General features: G+C 47.5%; 1 protein-coding gene across 14 annotated transcripts in view; it reads left to right on the forward strand.

Annotated features, from left to right (window-relative positions):
- Positions 1-15,014: 15,014 nt before the first annotated feature.
- NUB1 (negative regulator of ubiquitin like proteins 1) overlaps positions 15,015-20,500 on the forward strand; it is a 31,871-nt gene continuing 26,385 nt past the window's right edge. For 4 of the 14 annotated variants that reach the window (XR_011539331.1, XR_011539332.1, XM_070616851.1 and 1 more), the window contains exons 1-2: positions 15,015-16,555; positions 19,896-20,013. Coding sequence is in view for 12 of the 14 variants with exons in the window: in XM_070616851.1 (XP_070472952.1) it covers positions 16,230-16,555; positions 19,896-20,013 (444 nt within the window). In the remaining 2 variants the exon portion in view is untranslated. Of the gene's footprint in view, positions 16,556-17,242; positions 17,644-19,895; positions 20,014-20,500 lie in introns of those variants that run through there. The other 10 variants (XM_070616853.1, XM_070616859.1, XM_070616854.1 and 7 more) reach the window with 7 other exon arrangements.

Consider the following 20,500-nt stretch of genomic DNA (forward strand, 5'->3'; position numbering starts at 1 on the left):
GTGTCAGCCTGTTTTCTCGACCCCTTTTCTTCTTGTCTCGTGCTCTATTCCCCCATTTTAACTGATTACATCCTCCAGTAGCTTCCCAAGAAAGCATGCGTGTGAGGTGCGCTCCCGAGACCTTTCACACCTCCACGTCTGGTTTACCCCACCGCTCCATAGCTTAGCTGGGTAGAGAATTGTTTGGCACTCACTGTCCCGCAGAGTTTTGAAGGCGTTGCTGTGTCTAGTGCTGCTGATGCGACGTCTGAAGCCATTCTGATCCGTGATCCTTCCTGCTGAATCTAGGTTTTTTTCCCCTTTGGAAGCTTTTAGAGTCTTCTCTTTATCTTTCATATCCTGAAAACTCATGACACTGTGCTTTTGCGTAGGTCTAATTTTACTTAGTACAGAACATTTAGGGCACCCTTTCAATATGCATTTCATCACCTTCAATTCTTAGAATTTAGGAGAGAAAATAAAAGTAGAGGATAAGTCCAGGATGTCCAAACTGGAGTTTTGGAAATAGGGAATAAAGACTATAACAGGAAGGAGGTTAATTTGCAAAATCACACAAACGATTTCCAGAACTGAATATCGCAAGTGTGCTGACTGGAAAGCCCTAGGGGGTGCTCAACCCATGAATGAAAAAAGGCCCAAGGCTAGGCACGTGCCAGTGACATTTCTTGGTTTGTATGTTTGAAGCTGCATTTAAATGTTGCATAGAAACCATCTGGACCTCAAGATACAGTCCAGGCAATAAATGCTATGGCTGAATAGGGGAGAAATTGACGCTGTTTGGCTGCATGAAGATGTATCCAGGAAGGCTTCAGGGAGGAGGTGGAACTTGAGCTGGTTTGTGAGGGACAGGTGGACAGAGAGGAGGGCTAGACGTTCCACATCAGGGAAACTCTGAGCTTGTAATGAAGCTGTGGTGGGTATGTGTGTGTGTGCATGTGTGTGTGCGCATGTGCATGTGGGTGCACGCATGTGATTGTCCCCCGGTCAGGAGGCGGGGCTGGCTGGAGTATCAGATAAGGTTTCTTGCAGGCGAGGCGGGCCCCTGTCTTGGAGGTTGGTCCTGATCCGGCTGTAGCGGAGCCCTGCTCCTTATCTGAGACTTCCCACAGAGAAAACAATGGCCTTGCTGTGTTCACCCTGAGCCCAGTCATACCAAAGAGGCCCGGGCATCTGAGGCCTCCGGGTGAAGACCGATAAGCAGCTAAGTGTTCCTCTCGGGAGCTGAGGGGCGGTGGGTCCTGCTCATGGAAGTTGCCTTGTGAGACTTCTCCACAACCCTCACTGCCGTCCCCATACAGTCCGATTCTTGGCACCGAGAGGGAGCTTAGTGTCACCCAGCCACCAAGCGGAAGCCAGATAGGAGACAGGATTTGTCCAAGGTCACATTGCTCATTAGTAACAGAGCTGGTTTAGAACCCAGAGCTCTTTTCTCCCACCCTGTGGTCACATCAGCAGAGGCAGCCTTTCATCCAAAGGTTGCCTGCCCTCACCTTCCTGGCCCTGGGGACATCACAGAGTGTCCAGCTGGGGGAGGAGGGGACAGTGGGCCAGAGTGGAGGGGCGGCTGTTTGACTTCAGGATCTGCATTTAAGCTCACGATGAAGGTTTAAGTGCCAAGGGCGATTCTGTCCGCTCTGCACGTGTTCCAACCTGCCACCGCTCTGCGTGCTCACCACCGTGCTCCCCAGGTCGAGGTCAGGACGAGAGCCCCCAGCAGCCCTTGGCAAGCAGCCAACTCCTAGAGGAAACTGGAGCCAAATAAAACATGGGTTCGGTTCAGAAATGCCTCGGGCACTCAGTTTGCAGAAAGGTTGCTGGCAAGCAAGGGATGGTGGTGGCTCCCCTCTGAGGTTGGGGTCAGCTCCTTGAAGGCAGGGGCCGTATCCCCTCAGTGGCCAGCACAGTGCCTTATCTGTAGAACTTGGCAAGGACGTTGGTGTAGAGTGGCCGCCTGCTATAGGTTGAACTGTGTCCCCTAAAGGATCCTGAAGTCCTCACCCCTAGTATCTGTGGATGTGGCCTTATTTGGAAACAGAGTGTTTGCAGATGATTAAGTTGGGATGAGGTCACTAGGGTTGGCCCTGATCCGATATGACAGGTGTCCTCATGCAAAGGAGGAAGTTGGACACAGAGAGAGAATGCCATGTGAAGACAGGACTTCTGCTACCACAAGCCATGGGACCCCCAGAAGCCAAGAGACAGGCCTGGAACAGGTCCTCCCTCGTGCCTTCAGAGGGAGCAGGGTCCTGCTGACACCTTCATCTCAGACTTCCAGCCCCCAGAACTGTGAGAGGAACAAATCTCTGCTGTTTAAGCCACTCAAGTTTGTGGTCTGCGTTAGGGCAGCCCCAGGACACTAAGGCATTGCCCCAAGCATCGCCTGATCTTTGCCTCCCGCCTGCTTGCTGATCTGTCTTCCCATCTGTCTATGCCAGAGCTGTTTCTCAGCCCAGCCCTTAGGGAGCAGCGTCAGCGAGACGGGGGCCAGCATCCCCCTGGCCCACAAAATGCAAACGGGACCGGAGCTCTGGCCGGCCTCTCACACCTGTGGCTCCCAGAAGAGGGGCATCAGGAGAGGCCCAGAGGGACTGGCTCAGACAAGACACCACTCGCTGAGGGGGCCACAGCTGGTGGAAGAGGGCACGTGGCCCAGGGCCTGGGAAGCTTGGCTCTGTCACAGCAGTGGAGAGAGAGCCTCCTAGCTGCCACCACTCAGGCTCCCACCTTTGAAAGGAAGGCCTGGTGCTTCTCAACAGCAGGCCCTGGGGCACACCCAGGTCAGGAGGGTATTTCTGGTTGTCACAAAAGCAGGAGCGCTTCTAGCATTGGCAGGCAGAGTGCCAAGTGCCTGTAGCAGACCAACGGGGAACCGGTCCTGGGGGAGTCCAACAACCACACCTCGGGAGTATGGGGCTGGGGGCATGGGGGTCCCGTCCTACCTGGCTTGTGATTTGATCTCTAGCCACTTTCTTTTTTCGAGGGAGAACGAGTCATTCTTGCGCTCCCCAATCCCTGCTAATTTAACATCATTTGCATTTGCAGCATTTTAGGTTATTTAACTTGTAAATTTCCCTCAATAATTCCAGCTACGTTACTTTCAGAGGCCTGATTGCAGTATTTAAATTTGTTAGTATTCCGCGCACCTCCCTCCGAGACGTGTGGGCGCAGCCGTCATCAGGGCAGCGGGGAAGCACCCGCGAGGCCCCGCGCCCTCCAGCCGCCGGTCCCGAGCCTCGGCTGGCTGGCACCCTCGGGGATTGCTCTGCTGCACAAAGGGGCTGCCACTGTGCCCCCGGCGGCCCGCGGCCCCTGTCCGGAATTGTCCATAAATGCGCAACTCCGCCCTCTACCCTCCTCCTCGGCTTAACACCCTCCCGGCGGACGCGCTCACCTTCCTCGTCTCAGTCACTCGTAGGAGATGTCACACGATCCCGCTTCTCAACTCCACGCGCTGAGGGGCTGGTTTTCCCCTTGGGTCCCCACCCCACCCCCAGAGTCACTGTCCACCTTCCTGGTCCTGCTCTGTGTTCCGGGGGCTGGTCCCTGGAGGCTGCAGCCGCAGCGGGAGCTCCGAGCGAGCGAGCGGAGGGGGAGGAGGTCTGAGGACGATGGTCCCTCCTCCCTTCTGGCTCTCCCTGGGCTCCACTCACACGATTGCCCTCCTTCAGGCCTGGCGGGTCGCAGTTCCCGCCATGGCTGCTCTTTTGGGGCGGCTTGTGGCCTTGACGCTGCCCACATCTCCGCAAGTTCCCCTCTGTTCCGGTTGTTCCGAAACGAACCGCCTGGAAACTTAGTTGGGATCATTTTACTGCGCTCCTGCGTTCTGTGGCTTAGGAATTCAGGCAGGCGAGGCAAAGAGGGGCGAGTGTCTCTGCTCCCCCACGTCCGGACCTCGGCGGAGGGACCGGCGGACTAGGTGATTGACGGCCCAGGGCTGGGGTCATTCGAGGCCCCTGGCTCACAGGTCTGACAGTTGAGACTGCTGTCACCAGAACGCCTGCACGTGGCCTCTTGGCGTGGTCGCTCTGCACGAGCTGACTGGCTTCCTCACAGCACGGTGGCCGTCTTCCAGGAGTGAGCGTCCCAGGAGAGCACGGTGGAAGGGCCTGCGTTTTTATGATCTCGCCTTGAAAGTCACATAGTGTCACCTCCACCATACGTTGCTGTTCAAGGCAGCTAGAACTGCTACTCAGCTGCCTCTGGAGACTGGCGGTAGAGCACCTGGGCCGGATGAGTGTGCCTAGCCCCTCCTCCTTCAGTGGCTAGCTCCCCAGCTGAGGTCCGGGGGAGCTGAGGCGAACTGGGGGCAGCTTCTCCATGTGCTAGTCCTGCAGCTTCCAGGGAGGTTGAACGAGCGGGTCTCACATTTTCTGCTTTTAGAGCGGAGGGTGACTTTTGCCTGATAAAAGAGTTTCCATAGGTTTATGAATATAGATATATTAAGATAGATGAAAACTTCAGACGCTGGGGAGATTCCTGAGTCCGACGGAGGGAGGATTAGTCCTGAAGCCCAGAAAAAACTGCACTTCTGACTCCTCTGTAGCAGAGGAAGCTGGGGTGTGCCCTCTCCACATCCTTTCGGCGGAGTATACAGTGTACACATTCTTTTCCTTTTTTCATGGGAATGCTATCTTTGATAAAACTTGAATACTGCTATTTAACTGCAGTTTCAAAAATTGTTTTGGAACGTTTTAATTAAACAGGTGAGAAAGTATAGATTCTAGATTTTGGATGTATATAAAGGATACCTTGTTTTGTCATCTTTAAATTAAAATGAAAATTTGTGGAATCTGAAACAAAAAGCAATAAAGATGAGAGATGAAATCAATGGAAATTATTCTGAGTAAATTATTCTGAGAAGCAAATTGTAACAAAAAAATTTCAGATCCCATAAAAAGCAGTAATTGATTCAGGGGAAGAGAGAAATTTTGAATAGAAGTAATGAATAGGTTTTTAGATTGTTTGCTAATCCAGTTAAAGACTCATGCGAGCACACTGGAAAAGGATGCAACTTGTTTGCTAATTTGACATGAGATGCTGACATTGACAAAGAATAAAACTCGTAGATCTCCAACTCAGGGAGGCCCTTCATGACACCGTGACTAATAAATGTCACTCATCCAAAGAGTTTTTGAGATTAGTGACTGAGAAAAAAACTTGAAATGCCCCGAAACCTTATAACTCATATCTGAAACTTGATAGAGATTTCCCTGAATGTGAAAATAATCCTTAAAATTTACAATAATTATTATCACCAGTGGGTTGTAAAGATGTGTTAGTTAGGGTACAATCAGGAGATGGAAACCCCACAGCAATTTGAACAAGGAAGGTATAACATAAAGAATTAACTTGAACCAGGCACTGGAGTAATAAGGGATTGGCTAGGAAGAAGTCAAGAGGATTCCTAAAGAATTCAGGGACAGCAGATATGGGAGCAGCCATCACCCTGGGTGAGACAGGGCACGCACAGAAGAGGTCCCTCCGCAGGGCTGAGATCCAGACCTCAGTGGAGAGATCTTGGCCCTGACTCACTGCTCGCAAAGTCACCGAGGTGCCAGGTCAGCAGAACTTGCTGGAAATCTGCCCCCTGCTGTGTCGAAGGAACCATCCACAGCGGGGGTGTCACGCCTCAGAACTTGCTGCAAAGCCACAGGAGAAAACACCAGGGGAACTTGTTCACGGGACAGCGCCTTATGGGCCTCAAACTCCAGTGAAGCTGCCCCCAGGGGTGCAAGGGAGCTCCAGGTTGCTGGGAATTGTTGCAGCTAGGTACCGCAGAGGCTGCACGCGCTGCTGGAACTCTCACATGCTGTGAGCAGGAGCCAGGTGCTGCAGGATCCTCCTGTGCTCCAGGGGCCTGCCAGGAGGAACACCACGACCAGGAAGAGAAACCCTTCTCCCCCAGAGTCCCTCCAACGCCCTCTACCAACGAACCTTACGGTATAGCAGCTGGCAAAAAACAGCTATTTCCAGGGTCCATTTTTATTACAGGAGAGCAGGCAAGAGAAGGGGTGTTAGGGGCTGAGATGCAATAAATTGATAATTGGCACAGAAGTTGAAAGAAACTTTTCTAAAATGATAAATCAGTAAATTTTTATCCACCATGCTAGAGGAAAGATTATCTTTCTAATTTCTCTGATAAGATTATTTGAAGAGTTACACAAAGAACGTGAAGTCAAAAACTGCAAGAAAAAAGTATTAGAGAGGTGTAGCAGTAGTTAATTAAGAAAAATATTTTATTTTTTGGATTTTATCGTTGCCATATTTTTCAGCTTTTAAAAATTTGTAACGTATTTTTCTCAGTATAAGGAAATATTTACTTTCATTCCTAGAATCATATTTGTAGTTATTGTGTTATTTTTCATAGAGGGGCTTCCCAAATTATATTAGCTTCAGGATCCCCAAGCCGGGAGCTGCCTGTGCTCATGGGACATCCTCCGTCCCAAACTTTTATGTGCTGCTTATCGTCTCAGTTTCCGTGTGAAACTTTCTTTGAATACTTTAGGCCAAACAGATACTCGCCCCCTTCTGGAACTACTCTCAGGACTTCTGACACAAGCTGTGTGGGATTTCCACCCCACGTAGTTCTCCAATTCTCTCTGGACACCAACTGGGTCAATCCAATTCTGGCACTACCCACCCGCAGATGGGCTCTCACAGGCCAGGGGCTGGGTCTCACCAGACCACTCCCCTCACTTCAGAGGCCATCGAAAGTCTCGGTCATCACCTGTGCTTCTGACCAACAGCTGTAGATGGGGGGTTCCCAAAACCCCCTCCTCTGGTTTAATAATTTCCTAGAATGAGTTACAGAACTCAGGAAAACAGCTTACTTCCTAGATTACCAGTTTATTACAAAGGGATACAACTCAGGACCGGTCGGATGGATGAGATGCACAGGGCAAGGTGTGTGGGAAGGGGCCTGGAACATCTGTGCCCTCTCCAGCGCCACCCTCCCAGCACCTCCACATGTTCAGTAACCTGGAAGCTCCCCGACCCCTTCAATTAAGGCTGTTCTTTTGGAGGCTTCATTACATAGGCAGGATTGATTAAATCATTGGGCATTAGTGATTAACTCTACCTCCAGCCCATCTTCCCTCCCTGGTGATGAGGGGGCTGAAATTTCCAGCCCTCTAATCACATGGCTGGTTCTCCTGGAAACCAGCATCCTCCTGAGGCTATCTAGGAGCCCCCAGTGCCCAGTCATCTCAGTAGCATACAAAAAGATGCTTATCATTTTGGAGATTTTAAGGTTTAGGATCTGGTACCACGAAACGGGAGCACAAACCAAGTACGTATTTCTTCTTTTCTTTTTCTTTTTTTTGGCTGAAGAAGATTAGCCCTGAGCTAATATCTGTGACAATCTTCCTCCACTTTACACGTGGGTTGCCACCACAGCATGGCTGACAAGTGGCATAGGTCCACACCCAGGATCCAAACCCAAGAACCCAGGCTGCCGAAGTGGAGTGTGCCGAACTTAAGCACTACACCACAGGGCTGCCACCAAAATATGTATTTCTTAATATGTCTCAGGCACTTTTTTTTAATCTGTATGTTCATTTGGCACCTAGCCCATGCCACTGTCTATTTTTATTTAACTAAAATTCTCTCTAGCTTCCTTCAAAAGTGTCTCCTTTTCCTTGAATGCTCAGAGAATTCTCTACCTCTGTCACAGCAGTGGTCACTTCCTACTTCGTACTATTGTTTGGATGGCAAACTCCTAGAGGCAAGAGGCCATGTCATATATATATACATACACATATATTTGCACTTGATGCCTGGCAGCATTCGGTAAATGTTTGCATGAATTCAGATCCATCTGTGCCACCTCTTCTAGATTATGAACTCCTTGAGGGCAGAGCCAGGGTTAAGGCTGGAGGAACTCAGAGAGGTCATCCAATCTAATGCCCGTGGACAGGTGGGAAGAACAAGGCCCATGGTGGCACAGGCCCTCAAGACCCTGGAGGGCAAAGCCACACGGGTGCCATGTTCAAGTCCAGTCCTTTTTCTACCCTTCTGTGTGTGTGTGTGTGTGTGTGTGTGTCTGAGTGTGTGTATGATAAAGGAGGAGAGTAGGATGGAGAGAGAAGGGGTGCCTGAACCCCTCTCCCTGGTGGCCGAGTCAGGCATGTTCGCCCCTCTCCCCACTCTTGGCACAGGAAAGTGTGTCGGGAGCACAGCCAAGAGGCTGCTCTTAAGCAACGGGAGTGGCTGGGGACGTGTAATCAAAGTCTCACAAAGGTCTGACAATCAGAAGTCTAGGCCCAGGGTCCTGACACTGGTCTTAAAAGGGGAATTAATGAGTCAAAAGGAATGAACTCAAAACAAATTAATATTCTTCATTTTCCCTCAGATTGTTGTACCAATTTACACCCACACCAACAACCTATGAAGATGGGTACTTCCCAGTTCCTGCTGGCCTTGTCAGCCTTGGATATTGTCAAACCTATGCCAGTCTAATAACAGGAAATGACTTCTCATTGTGGTCACTTCTGTTTCTTTAGTTACTAGAGGTGGTGACTATCTTTTTAAATGTTTGTGGGTCATTTTGATTTTTCTCTTTTTTTAAAGATTTTATTTTTTCCTTTTTCTCCCCAAAGCCCCCCGGTACATAGTTGTGTATTCTTTGTTGTGGGTTCTTCTAGTTGTGGCATGTGGGACGCTGCCTCAGCGTGGTCTGATGAGCAGTGCCATGTCCGCGCCCAGGATTCGAACTAACGAAACACTGGGCCGCCTACAGCGGAGCGCGCGAACTTAACCACTCGGCCACGGGGCCAGCCCCTCATTTTGATTTTTTGCGTGTGAAATCCCGTGGTTGTTAGTCATTGCTGGGTTCCTCTTTTATTTAAGAACTTCTTTAAGCTTTTTAAAAGGGAGGAGTAGTGGGCAGACTCTCCTAGCCGATGGCAGCCCACCACTAGATCGTGGCATATCACGCCTGCGCATAGTGGGTACTCGGTACGCTTGTGTCAAATTAAGGAGCGATCATCCAGGACCCCGCTTGTGAGGTGTGTATTGTGCTATTCTGTCCTGCTCTTTCCCCTCCCCACTGATTCTGGGCTTGGACTGAAATCTTCTCTTGCTTTTGTGGGGAGGGGAGCCAAGGTGGAGAGCAGACATGATATCCAATGAGAACAGGCATCCAGAATCCTACTCAGCTCAAGTTTTCTAGTGAAGATCCTAGAAAATACGCCACGAAGGGTGGCTTGCAGAATATGGCACTTTCAGTTCTTGCCCGACGCTTCTCTTGAGCGGCGACCCAACTCAAATTCTGAATCTCACCACAAGAGGGAGCCCTAAACTCAGGATGATTCTGAAGTTTGGCGACACACTGTCTTCAGTGACCCCTCGCAATTTTCGATTTTCCACCTAAAATTTTTTTTCACCAGTTTAAATGGCTGCAAGGGATGCGACTCCCAGTTACTGTAGACGTTAATATATTTTAGAACAAAACTATTATGTGGCTCTTGGCTATGTATTCAGTGATATCTAAATACTGTAGCAATTTGATACCCCCATTTAGAAATACATAAATAAGTTCTTTAACCAGTCGTTTTTCTTCATAAATTTGTCTTCCCATCCACTTCTCTCATCTAGTTTTATCCTAATATGATATATGTTATGTTTGGGAGTCTTTTATGGATTATTCCTATCATACTTCTCAGCAACAAAAGTATAAATTGAAATTTAAGGAAATTTTATATCCTATAATCAGAAGTCTCCAGGTACTGAAAAGTTTCTTCTGGTCAGGGTATCACTGCCATTATTAGTAATGTATATTTGATTAAAGCAATATAAATATGTTGCCAGTTTTGGTAAATGGTAAACATAAAAAGTACGTTTTTATTGGAAATGCATCTCTTCATAAGGTAAATGAGGTTGTTTTATCTTCCAATCAGTTTATTTATCTCTGTGCTCAATAAGACACATTATTAACATCAATTCCATTCCTTCTTTTTTTTATTGGTATAGATGCTGGTGGTGAGAAACTTTCACATAGATGAGTAAATCATGCTGACAATATGATCAATTCTTGCCATCCTGCCCTGGTTCTGTGTGGTCACGGTGGCATTAACATCCATGTCTTCCCCGGGCACTTAGGCTGCCAGCCTGTGGCCCTCCCCCACAGTGAGCTGCCTCATTTTGGGGAGAAATACTTCATACCACACAGTCAGTGCATGCTGTACTCATTAATTTGACAGTATGCAAAGAAAAAGACCTCACAAAATGCTCAAACCCACTTTCCTGGGTAAAGTTTAGCTCAGCGGCCGCCATGGTTCCTTGCGCCTGTTGGTTCATGGGAATGTCTGTGCAGGCATCAGTCTTTTGCCTGAATCTCATTTCTGTTTTGATCCCCTATGCTGCCTCTAGATGTCCTTGTTCCATAAATTAGCCTCCTTCTTAGCACCCACTAAAGTTTTCTTTTTCTCACTGGGAGACCAATCAGGCTGGTCACTTGTTGGAGCAATTTCACAAAATTCATTCTCCCTTTTTTTTTCTTTTTTTCCCCTGCTTTTTCTCCCCCAATCCCCCCAGTACATAGTTGTATATTTTTATTTGTGGGTCCTCCTAGTTGTGGCATGTGGGATGCCCCCTCAACATGGCCTGATGAGCAGTGCCATGTCTGCACCCAGGATCTAAACCTGCAAAACCCTGGGCCGCAGAAGGGGGAGCACGCGAACTTAACCACTCGGCCACGGGGCTGGCCCTCATTCTCCTTATTTCCACAAAAAGTGCACCTGTTGGTGTCAAAGCTCTGAACCATTGTCGAGTCAGCTGCACCACCATTTCATCTCTCTGTGCTCTGCTCTCCGAGCCTTACACTTTCTTAGTCATCCGTGCCTGTGCCTTCAATTTCCGAGTATGTATACAGATGTCTCATAGAGTTGCATCTCTAGCCAAGCTCTCTCCTCTGTTATTCATATTCTTCCTAGACATCCCTCTTGGATGTCCCAAAGGCAACTCTAAATTTAAATCTAATATGTCCAAAATTGAACTTTTGAGTCCTTCCAAACCACCCCCCCCCCCCCCACAAAGCACAAAAAAACAAAAAACAAGCTTGGTTCTCTTGTAAGGCCTCCTGTTCAGTGAATGGTGCTACTGTCTACCCAGCCGGAAATACAGGAGCAAGCTTGGCCCCTCTCTCCTCCCCACCTCCCATGGCCCATCCCAACCCCTGGAAGGTCTGATCTCTGGTTATCTCTTGGTTTGGCCTACTTTTCTGCATTCCTGCCACGCACACTAGTTCTTACCATCTCAGCAGCTTCCTGTTCCCAGGAACAATCCTTGCCATGCCCCTCAAGGCTTTGTATGTCCCTCCAACCCTGTCTGACACTATGTTCCCTTGTTCTGTCTTTCCTCTGGTCACACTGTCTTACTCACCGTGCTCCCTCCGGCCACAGGCTGATCTCCTTGTCTGGAACGCACCTCCAGCCCTCTCTGCCTGGTTAACCTGCACTCACCCTTCAGACCTCTGCTCAAGCATGGCTTCCTTCCCCTGACCTCTCAGCAGGTCTGCTCATGCTATAGAGGCTGGAATGAAAGATGGTGGCTACTTGGCTCTCTTGCAGCTAGACATACCCATGGGAGACTTGGGCAGTAGACCCATGTTAGGTGGAAGTGTGCACAGGGAGATTGAAGCTTCTGGCAGGGCAGCACACACATGGAGTTCTTCTGGGGTGACCATGGTGGCATTTCTGTTGTCCAGTGTCATAGAGGCTAAGTGGCAGGTGACACTGGAAGCATTGTTTTCAGTGGAACAATTCTGTGATGGGATTGGGCATTTTCTTTGGTTGTGTCATTCCAGATTGCTTTATTTGTTCTAATCCTTGTTCTTTGACCCTCTTGAAGGTTCTAACAGTTACTAAATATACTTCAATAACCCCCTTCCTGTTTCTATCACCTAGAATGGATTCTGTGCTCTGCAACTAACTCCATTGGCACGAGAGTCATCAATGTCAAGATACTAATTAAAGCCAGGGGACTGGATAAAAACCTTTAATCAATGTCCTCTGAGTCCATGAATTCAGTTATATTGTCCACACGTGAAATGACACTAAGACACAATTTTAAAGTAGATAAAACTTGACTTCCCCATTCATCCAGGTGGTCATCAAATACTGTAGGTTATTTTCCCGTTCAAAGCATTTGCATCCAAATTTTTCTCTCTGTTAACTACTCTAAGCCAGGTTTGCATCTCTTTCTACCTTAGAAATTGCAATGACATGAGAGCCCTCTCTCTAGTCCTTCCTGCACCTTGTCATCAGATTGGTCTTACTTATGCCTGTTTCATCTTGCCACTCTTTTGCAGACAAAACAAACCAAACTTTCTGATCTCCTATAATATAAAGTCTAGATTTCTGTGGCTGTCACTCAGGAGTTGCTAGGATGGTCCCTCTCTGTCCTCTTGGACATCTCAGGGCTTGTTCTCTTCCTACCTCCTCTCCAGTCTGCTGGGCCTCTCCCACCTCGTTTACCTTCCACGTTGGGATTCTGAGGAAGTCCCTCATGGTCAGGGACAATCCCTTCCTGTCTGCTGCTGTCTTCAATCATGGGAAGGGCATACGTCAATAGGGATTTCTGTGCTCATGTCATGTGCCAGAAATAGATTCATCTTGAACCTTATGGAGCAATCAGAGGACAGAAACTTCTAGAAGAGCTCCTTAGGAATTATGGTAAATTAATCTGCTGTGTTCATCACTGTGCTAGGCACGGGTGGGAGAAATAGAAACTTAAGATATAGTCTATCTTCCCTCAAAGAGCTGATAATTTACTTGGGAAGATGAAAATTACACACACAAAGAGTCACAAATAAAATAGTATAGAATCAAATCCAAAATCAGCCCTTATCATTGTTGCAAATTATTTCCCTATGTTTGCACCTTTTTAAATTTTTAAAACTAGAAGTGATATGTGTTTGTCTTCAAAATTAGAATACTCTGAAGTATATGGAGGGAAAGTGAAAGTCCTCATTTGCCCCCTTCTCAGTCCCTCTTAGTGAGCGTCATTCCAGCCTGTTCTCAGTGTTCTTGGAGATAAATATAGACATGTTTGTAAATGCACATACAAACACACAGGGTTTTAATGGGACTATACTAGACATATGGTTCTGCAACCTGCTTCTTACAATTTTATGCCTTCCCATGTCCTCATGCGTATAGATCTACCTCATTCTTTTTAATGGCTGAATAATATTCCATAGTAAGGACACACTACCACTTATTTAACCTTCCTTCTATTGATGGATATTTAGTATAGTTTCAATTTTTCCTTATTAAATTAGAGTCACATTGTACTAAAAATTATCTTGTGCAAATTCAACCATATGTTCTCAGCAAATAGCAAAAACAAACACAGGACCCATGAAGCAGCAAGAACAATGAGTAAGCATGAGTGGTTAAGAACACAAGCTCTGGTGCCAGACTGCTTGGGTTCACACCCTTCTCTGGCCCTTGCTAGCGATGTGATCTTGGGAAAATATTTAACATCTCTGCGCCTCACTTTCCTCATCTGGAAAATGGAGGTAACAATGGCGTCTATCTCAAAGGGTCCTTATGAGGATTAAATGAATTAACACAAGCAACACGTTTAGAACAGTTCCTGACACATAGTGAGCGGTTAATAAATGTTAACTATCATTCTACTATCATTATTATTACTAACATATATCGAGCAGAAAGTATAGGGGAAAATTTATTAAATATGGCTAAAATTTATGAGTTGTTCAACATTACTTCAAAATTATTTTGGCTGAAAGAAGGGGATAGGATGTATCTACATTTTTGCATCTGCTGCTCAAGATACACTGCAAAATATGGCAGACAGTCCGAGGAAGGCCCTGATCCCTTTTCCTTGTGACTTTGCTTTTGAGCCAGGCAATGGTAAAATCACAAACAATCTTAATGGTCCCTATAAATCATGTGACTTGTGATAGAACAAAGTGTAATGGTATCTCGGTGGACGCGTTTTCATGGACCCAGAGACCCTGGGCTAAGCCTGCCTGGTGCTTTGGTTCTCCCAGATTGTACCAGGTTTGCACCTGCTAATGCGGGGGCAGAGGTGACTCTTCTCAGCAAGGGCGAGGGTGTTGGTTGGTGGCCTAACCAGGAGAAGCAGAGATGGAAGTGAACAGGTAAACAAACCCTTGTTGCCAAGGGGGAAGTAAATATATCAGGTCTTGGGGCTGCCCCAGATCCTTCCAGTCGAGAGCTGTAGTCAAGTTTCCACGAGGCCCAGCTGCACCACCACGAGACCAGACACGTGGCTGAAGTTTCCACTGTTCCTATTCCCATTTGAACCCTCCATTATTTGAAATTCCTGTGTGAATCTGATCCTTGACCCCAAAGGGTCCAACTCAGACACAAGCAAACTGTTTCACGAAAAAGGAAATATAACCAGGAAGCAAACATGGGAAGGTGTTCACCCCGCTAGTATGAAACACATATTAACATCGCGAGAACTACAGAGTATCTCCTACTCACCCTGCTTGGTTTCTCTGTTCCTTCCACGGTCTTCTCATCCAGCTACGATGCTGAATAAAAGGACTATGTCTCCAAATGGGGTTATTAGTAAAATCGAAAACCTATCAGACTGAAAGTGTGAGTCATCATTCAAATTCCCCCAGAATTTCCATTTATAACCACTCCCCAGAAATTCCTACTTATAAATAGAAAAATCAAGAATGAACTTTTTTCTTTTTAAATCCACTTCCCCATCTATAAAAAATTAGTTTACCGCACAGCTTAACCCAATGCATGTATATTGTTCTGATCAAAGAACTGTAAATAAAGCTGAACTGCCAAACCTTGTTACTTTTCACTTTTCTGGCAAGAATTGGTAACAATCAGCATTAAATTTCACTGCCACGTGAAAGATGTTCAAAGATTTTCTGATTTTACTCCATCAGAAGTACAATCAGTTATGGAGAAGTTCCTGGAGTCTTTATCACCGCAAAACCCATAGCAACAAAAACACAAACACAAATTAGAAAGAATTTTTCACCTCAAGAAATGCAGTTGAAGCCACTAAATGTCAATGTTAGGAATAACAGAAAGGAGGCAGGTTAATAAAATACAGCAAGAATAATAAAAGTTGAATTATTGGGTCAAGGAGAGCACGCATTTGGATTCTGATAGATACTGCCATATCGCCCTCCTCGGACGCGTGCACATTTAACCACCACGAGTAATGTACAGGGTGCCTATTTCCACACAGCCTTGCCGTCACAGTAGGTTAGCAATTTTTTTTTTCCAGTCTGATAGGTAAAAAGTGGTATCTTGGTATTTAATTTATATTTATCTCATTTTGAGTGACGTTAAGTAATTTTTCATATGTTTATGAATCACTTATATTTCCTTTTCAGAGAATCATATTTTTATAGGCTTTGCCCAGTTTTCTATTTCAGTAGTTTTTTTTAAAAATCGAATTGTAAGAGCTCTTTATGTACTGAAGAGATTTGTCTTTGAAGTGATTGGCATGTCTTCCCCCGTTTTGCCATTTATCTTTTGCCCTGACTAAGAAGTTCATTTGGTCCAAGGTAAAGAGCTTTAACTTCAAAGATTTTCCAAGTGTTTGTGTACCGAAAGGAGGCTATCGAGATAGAAACTCTCATTTGGACAGACACAGAAATCAGCCAGCTCGTACGCACTGTGGGCTCCTGGGCGATGCCTGCAAGTCATGAGATGAGAAAAGTGGAACTAAAATTGCTCTGCTTAGTGTGTGCCGAGTCCTCCCGGGGATGGGCCGGGAACACTGGGAGACCTAGTGCCTTTGGGAACACGTCTCTCGTCCTTAAAATGGATTTAGGTGTATATTCTGCCCAAGATTTACCACCGGAGAATGGAACGGCACCAGGAGGAGGGGTCCTGCCTCACCTCCCCTGGTAGAGGGCGTCCGAGGGCGTGAAAGCCCCTTTCATACTGTCTGCGGCAGGGCTCCGAGGGCTTATTCTAGACCCAATACATCCATTTTGGGAAATGTACTGCTGGTACTAATCGTGTCCCGGGGGTTGTCCTAGTGTAGTGAGAAGGACAAATCCTAGCGGAAGATTTTATCCATCAGGCCCTGGTGGGCAGCGTTACTGTTACTCCCGCAGAGACAGCACTCAGCAGCTTGCGCAGGTACCCCCAGGCACCGGTTGGAGCCGGCTGCCGCGTGCAGAACCTATGTTCTCAGGCCTCGCCCCACGACAGCGCTAGAGCAGGTCCAAGGATGGGCTTTGGGATTTGGAAAGGATGGGCCGACAGTCTCAGGCGAGCAAACTCTCTGGGATCCGAGATGGACTCTTTCTGTCTTCCATTCCCGGGTCCGCCTGCCAAAGGCCGATCTCCCCATCCCTCAAAGCTTCGCCAGAACCTGTGCTCAGCCACTGGGCTCCGCGCTCGTTCTCAGGGCAGTTCAGACTGCCTTTGGTTTTCATGCACACGAGTCTCACTTCTTCACCTAGACAGGCAGACCCAGCCCAGACGGCAGGTTTGTTAGACTTTACCCAGCGCTGGGCGCAGCGCTGTGGAAGGAGGCGGATCTCCATAGATTTTGTAGACGCTGTGACGGATGCGAGGTAAGCAGGGCCAGCATCGGGGGAGAAGCGCGCGAGGGCAAGGGGCTGGGAAGTCGGGGAGAAGGAACCCAATTTCACCCTGAGGGGAGGCTGGTGGTGGGGTGATGGAGAGCGGGATAAAACCCCGGAGGTTTAGGGGGACAGCCGTGGTCCGGCCCAGACCGAGGGGCGGGTGTGGGAGCAGGACCCAGCTGTAGGAGGTCCGCACCTGCTCTCTGGGGGAAAGGGTCTTCCTGCCAGGTGCTTGGCCCCTTTCAAGGCTGTTGGAGAAACGAAGCCAGGCTCAGTTTCGTCCAAAGTCGGGCAAACTGGGCTGGACTAGTGGTTGGTCCCGCCTCGACACCCCCTCGAATCCCGCGGCCCGGGTCCCCGCAGCCGCCTGCCGGGGTCCTTCCCCAGCCCCGCCCCCCCGTCCTCCACAAGACCCCAGCCGCGGTCCGTTCCCAGCCCAGCCCCGCATCTCCCTCAGACCCCAGCCAGGGTCCTCGCCAGCCCCGCCCCCCGTCCCCTCAGACCCCAGCCAGGGTCCTCGCCAGCCCTGCCCCACAACCCCACCACGTCTTAGCCCCGCCCCATCCTCGCCCCACCCCTGCTCCGTCTTAGCCCCGCCCACACCCCAGTATCAGTCCCGCCCCGTCTTGGCCCCGCCCACACGCCTGCCCACCACACCGCCTTCTCCCCGCCCACGGCCCGCCCCCTGCTGGCCCCGCCCATAACCCTGTTTCCCCGTCGCGCGAGGGCTGTGCAGCGGCAGCGGGGGCGGGGCAGCCTCACCCGGAATGAAAACAAACGGTGGCCCCCGCCGCATCCGGGCACTCGGTGAGTCGCGACGGGCAGGAGCGGCGGTGGCGCAGGTGAGGAGACGGCGGCTGTGCGTCCAGTCCCCGAACCCGGCCTCACGACGCCGTCGGGCGCCCCAGTCCCCGGCACGACCCCGATGCCCCCCGGCCCGGGTCTGGCGCGGCTGCACCGGCGGGCGGTGGGCGCCCTGCAAGGAGGCTTGACTGGGCCGGGGGCGGCGGGCCGGGGCTTCGGGACACGCCGGCGGTTCATCAGGCCTTGGGTTTGCGCTGCGCTGGGCGGGGGAGGTGGGGTATTTTAAAAAGCTTGAGTATTGTTTGGGGGAGAGACAGAAATATATGTATATATTGAAATTAAGCCAATTAGCCAAGCGAAAAGCTTGAATCATAACACTGTTATTCCAGATATGCCATTTGGGATTTATTTGCAATCAAAGCCAGATTTTCTTTGCTATTTAAGGAGAAAACACGGTTGATTTTTCTCCACCCTTGACCAGCTGAGTCTATATTTCTCACCTCCTTCCTTTACTCTTGTTTTTTAATACAAGCGTCTTTTATTACTCTCCCAGAAAATTTAATGTATTTTGAATATATTTTTGTGTATATATATTTGAAAAGCTCTGGGTAAAGGTAGCCTAGATAATTCGTTACAGAAGTGAAAGTGAAATTTTTAAAGCGTGGTTCATAAGGTTTCACTTTCAGTTATGAGCTGTAATGGATTTTTTTCCTGTTGAGAAATAATTGACGTAGATCTCTGCGCTTTTTTTGGCTGTAATAAGGAACCTTGTATGGCAGGCAACTTTCAGTTCTCCAGTTAAAATTGAAGACTGATTTATTAAACTGTTTCCTTTTGGTTTGATTTAAAATACGTATTCTCGTTTATTCTGTTGTCTATAACTGAAGCTTTGTACTTTTCAAGACAGCAGTTTAATCTTTTTTTAAACATTGAGTCTTGCGTGATGTAGGCCCTGCCAGCTGTAGGTTTGCTCCTGGGTGAGGCGTGGGCCTGGCGGCAGGTCTGTGAAGCCCTCTGGGCCTTGGGTCAGGCAGTGGCTCGGATGGGATCAGGGAGGGCAGGGCATTCAGCCTTCCAAATAGCGGTGCGTGGAATGATTCCCCGCCACTTCCCTCATATTTTATTTACAATTTCTGAAGATACATGAGAAGGGAACTAGCTTTGTGTAGTGGTTCTGTAAGTTCATTGGTTTGAAAAGCTAGTGCTCATAGTACTGATTTGCTTTTCTGTGTGAGAAGCTTTCGTTAGTACTTGGAAATCTGGAGTTCTTCCATGCCTCGCCTGGATGCACACAACCCCCTCCTTGATGTGTGTGTTGTTTCTTGCCTTTTCTCCTCCCTCTCCTGATTACCCTCTTTCTCGCCACGAAACTGATACAGAATGAACTTCCTTTTAAAATTCTTACTTGTAGAATACACTTAAGTTATCAAACTTGATTTAAAAAACAGGTGAATTGGGTTGGGGGAGTGGGGTGGAATACAGGCCCTGCATAGAAAAAGGAAAGTTAGTTATCCAGGTTGTATTAACCCTTGTTTTTTCACCCTTTAGAACTTGTCTTCATCATTCAGAAGCTGATAACTTTTTACTTTTCTCACTACTTGTCTGGTCGGGCTGTACTACTCTTGTCAGCTGTTTCACGTCTCTAGCAGCCTCACCCGCCCCTTTGAATGGCTATGCTAGTGAGAGATGAGGAGAGAATTCCGTGGCTGGCGGGTATTCTTTGGGAGAGAGTAGTTACATACTCAGGACACACAAGCAGCAAAGGACTGCGCGGCAATGCAGAGTCTGATGTTGTAGGCAGCAGTCCCAATGCTGGTTGTGGTGCTGCCTCATTTTGTGACCTTGGCTGAGTCGTTTGACAAACCTGGGGCCTGGGTGTTCTCACCTGTAAATGATGATCCAACCAGCGCCAGTGTTAGATTTGAATAGTATACATAGATCTGCCGTTGTGCTGTTATCACAAAATACCATGCAAAACTTTTCTAGTAGTGTAAAAGTTTATAATTTTAAAAATTCAGATATAGAGAATATTTATTATTGATTGTTCACAGTTCAAGCTAGCGTTTCTTTATGTTAACCTGCCAAGGTGGGTGGTGTTTTGTGTTAAACTAGCCAAAATACAAGAGAATTTCTAAGCTCTATGTTGACTTGCTTATAAAAGTTGACTACTTTAAGGATTCACCTTTTCTTTACCTTTTCTCTTAGATCACAGAATAATAGCAGGTTAAGATATAGAAAAGTGTAATAAACTTTGCCACATACCAGCACTTTAAATATCTTTTTATGTAATACATAATATATAAATGAATAAATAATAAATATTTCAATATATATAGAAATATATATTTTAGAGAAGACTGGAGGTAGTTAAAACCTAATCTAAAAGTAATTTAGATTAAATTGGAGAACGAGGAGTGGAGGGGAGCTCTGCTTACTCTACAAGGCACATCAACGTGTTAAGTACGTTATAAAACACTCTGAAACGTGGGGTGGGGTGTCACTGATGGACTGTTTTGCTTTTAAGAATGGCGCAAAAGGAATATCTCCAAGCAAAATTGACCCAGTTTTTAAGGGAAGACAGAATTCAACTTTGGAAACCTCCATATACAGATGAAAATAAAGAAGTTGGTTTGGCGTTGAAGGTATTTTTCTTTTAAGACATAAATAATTAGCAGTGTTATATGTCTCCTTGGGAAATAAGATTCTGCAGTCACTGGAAATTGCCAGGCACAACCACGTAAACTTTCAGTATAACCAAAAAGCATTAGTAATAAGCAGGTACCCGCTATTTACTGGGAGTTACAAGCTTATTTTTGTTTAGTAAGATTTTATGCATATGAGAATGTTATCTAATTTCTCAGGTATATACTGTTTTTAATACCTTCACAGTGTTGTGTAAAATTGTTAATCTGGGAATTAATTTTGGCCAGCTCGTGAGGCCAATGAGTGGGTGTGCCGTGTGTGTGAGGGAGTGCCTGGGCAGCTCTCAGTGCTCCTTACTAGCATGGCCTGCTGTAACACGATTGCCCCCCCCGCCCCAGCTTTTTTTACGCTGTGGCTATTTGTTCATTTTTTTCAAGATATATTTTTCTAATAATTATTCCTCAGTGTTTTACAGCATCATAAGAA

This window comes from Equus przewalskii, chromosome 4 (assembly GCF_037783145.1).
Source record: "Equus przewalskii isolate Varuska chromosome 4, EquPr2, whole genome shotgun sequence".
Classification (NCBI taxonomy): domain Eukaryota; kingdom Metazoa; phylum Chordata; class Mammalia; order Perissodactyla; family Equidae; genus Equus; species Equus przewalskii.